Source organism: Fukomys damarensis, unplaced genomic scaffold (genome assembly GCF_012274545.1).
Source record: "Fukomys damarensis isolate Sample0158 unplaced genomic scaffold, DMR_v1.0_HiC HiC_scaffold_57630, whole genome shotgun sequence".
Classification (NCBI taxonomy): Eukaryota; Metazoa; Chordata; class Mammalia; order Rodentia; family Bathyergidae; genus Fukomys; species Fukomys damarensis.
In genome coordinates, this window is record NW_022958542.1 from 1 (window position 1) to 1147 (window position 1147).

Sequence of the window (1147 nt, forward strand, 5' to 3'; positions counted from 1 at the left end):
GCCTTGAACTCATTATGATTCTCCTGCCTGAGCCTCTTAAATGCTGGGATTACAGGAATGCGCCATCTCACCCAGCCATTTATAAGGGAAACAAGGGCAGCTGCTGCGCAGGCGAGCGGGATGAGGATATTGCAGCTGTGGGTAATAAGGCGGCATCCAAAACCTGCTGGGCACCGAGGAGCCTTGGCTCCTACCTAATCACGCAGCGGCCCACAAATACACAGACGTCACAGCCCAAAACACTAGCTGAGCGGGAAGGAGAGGCTGGGCTCTGCATGATCCGAGGACAGTGAGGCCAGAGAGAGGGAGGGGAAGGCTGAGAGCAACAGGCGGCACTCCGAGGGTCCAGCTCACCTTTTATAAGCCAGGTGGCTGTGGCCGCTGCAAGAGAGGCTTCTGCGTTCCCCACCCCCAAGCCCAGCATGACGGCGTGGGTGGAGAGGGCGCTGGAGAGACTGGAAGCAAAGGCCTGGAGAAAAAAAGAAGGGCGTACAGTCGTAGAAGCCTGGAGGTCTACATTCTATTATCAGCTCACCCCGGATGGTGACTCGGGTCAGGATACCGATCGCTCAGGGCCTCAGTCTCCGGTCATTAGCGCGGAGGGAGAAGGGCTTGCACTGTCCAGGGCCCCAGAAATATGCCGCCCCGGCCTCCGAGCAACAGGCTAACCTGCACGGAATCCCACTGCTGGTAAGGCAGGTAGTCCGGGCTAACGCTGTCGGGGAAGCCTTGAGGCAGTAATACGGCCTTGAGGCCCGAGAGAGGAGGTGACGCAGCCGTGGGAGACCCCCTGCCGCCGCCCTCTCGTCCTTCGGGTTTCTGGCTGAAGGCCTGGGAGATCCTCCACCACCAGGGCCAGTCCTCCTCCTCCCACTGCAGGCTTCCGTCAGCTGCGGCAAGGCAGCTCCGTGCTTCTTCGGAGCCGAACTGCTCGGAGCACAGCGCAGTCTCCAGATCCTCCGCGTCAGCCATCCTGGATCTCCTGGCTGAAGTACCGCTGAGAAAGAAACGCAGCAAGGGATGCTTCCGGCTCGGCTATGGCAGCCGCAGAGGGGCAATCTTCCTTTGTACAGCTTGCAAATCGCACTACGACGTCCTTTGACCTCCAGGCCCCTCCTCAGACACTGCTGGAATGGGCCATTTTTTT

The 1147-nt window shown here is 59.6% G+C and overlaps 1 protein-coding gene across 1 annotated transcript; it reads right to left on the reverse strand.

Moving 5' to 3' along the window:
* Positions 1-6: 6 nt before the first annotated feature.
* On the reverse strand, positions 7-1137 carry LOC104858721 (RUS1 family protein C16orf58 homolog). The gene is made up of 2 exons (XM_010619080.3): positions 670-1137; positions 7-469 (listed from the first exon to the last, which is right to left on the reverse strand). The coding sequence occupies exons 1-2, from the start codon at positions 970-972 to the stop codon at positions 191-193; spliced, it is 582 nt and encodes a 193-aa protein (XP_010617382.1). The 5' UTR covers positions 973-1137; the 3' UTR covers positions 7-190.
* Between the last annotated feature and the right edge of the window lie 10 nt (positions 1138-1147).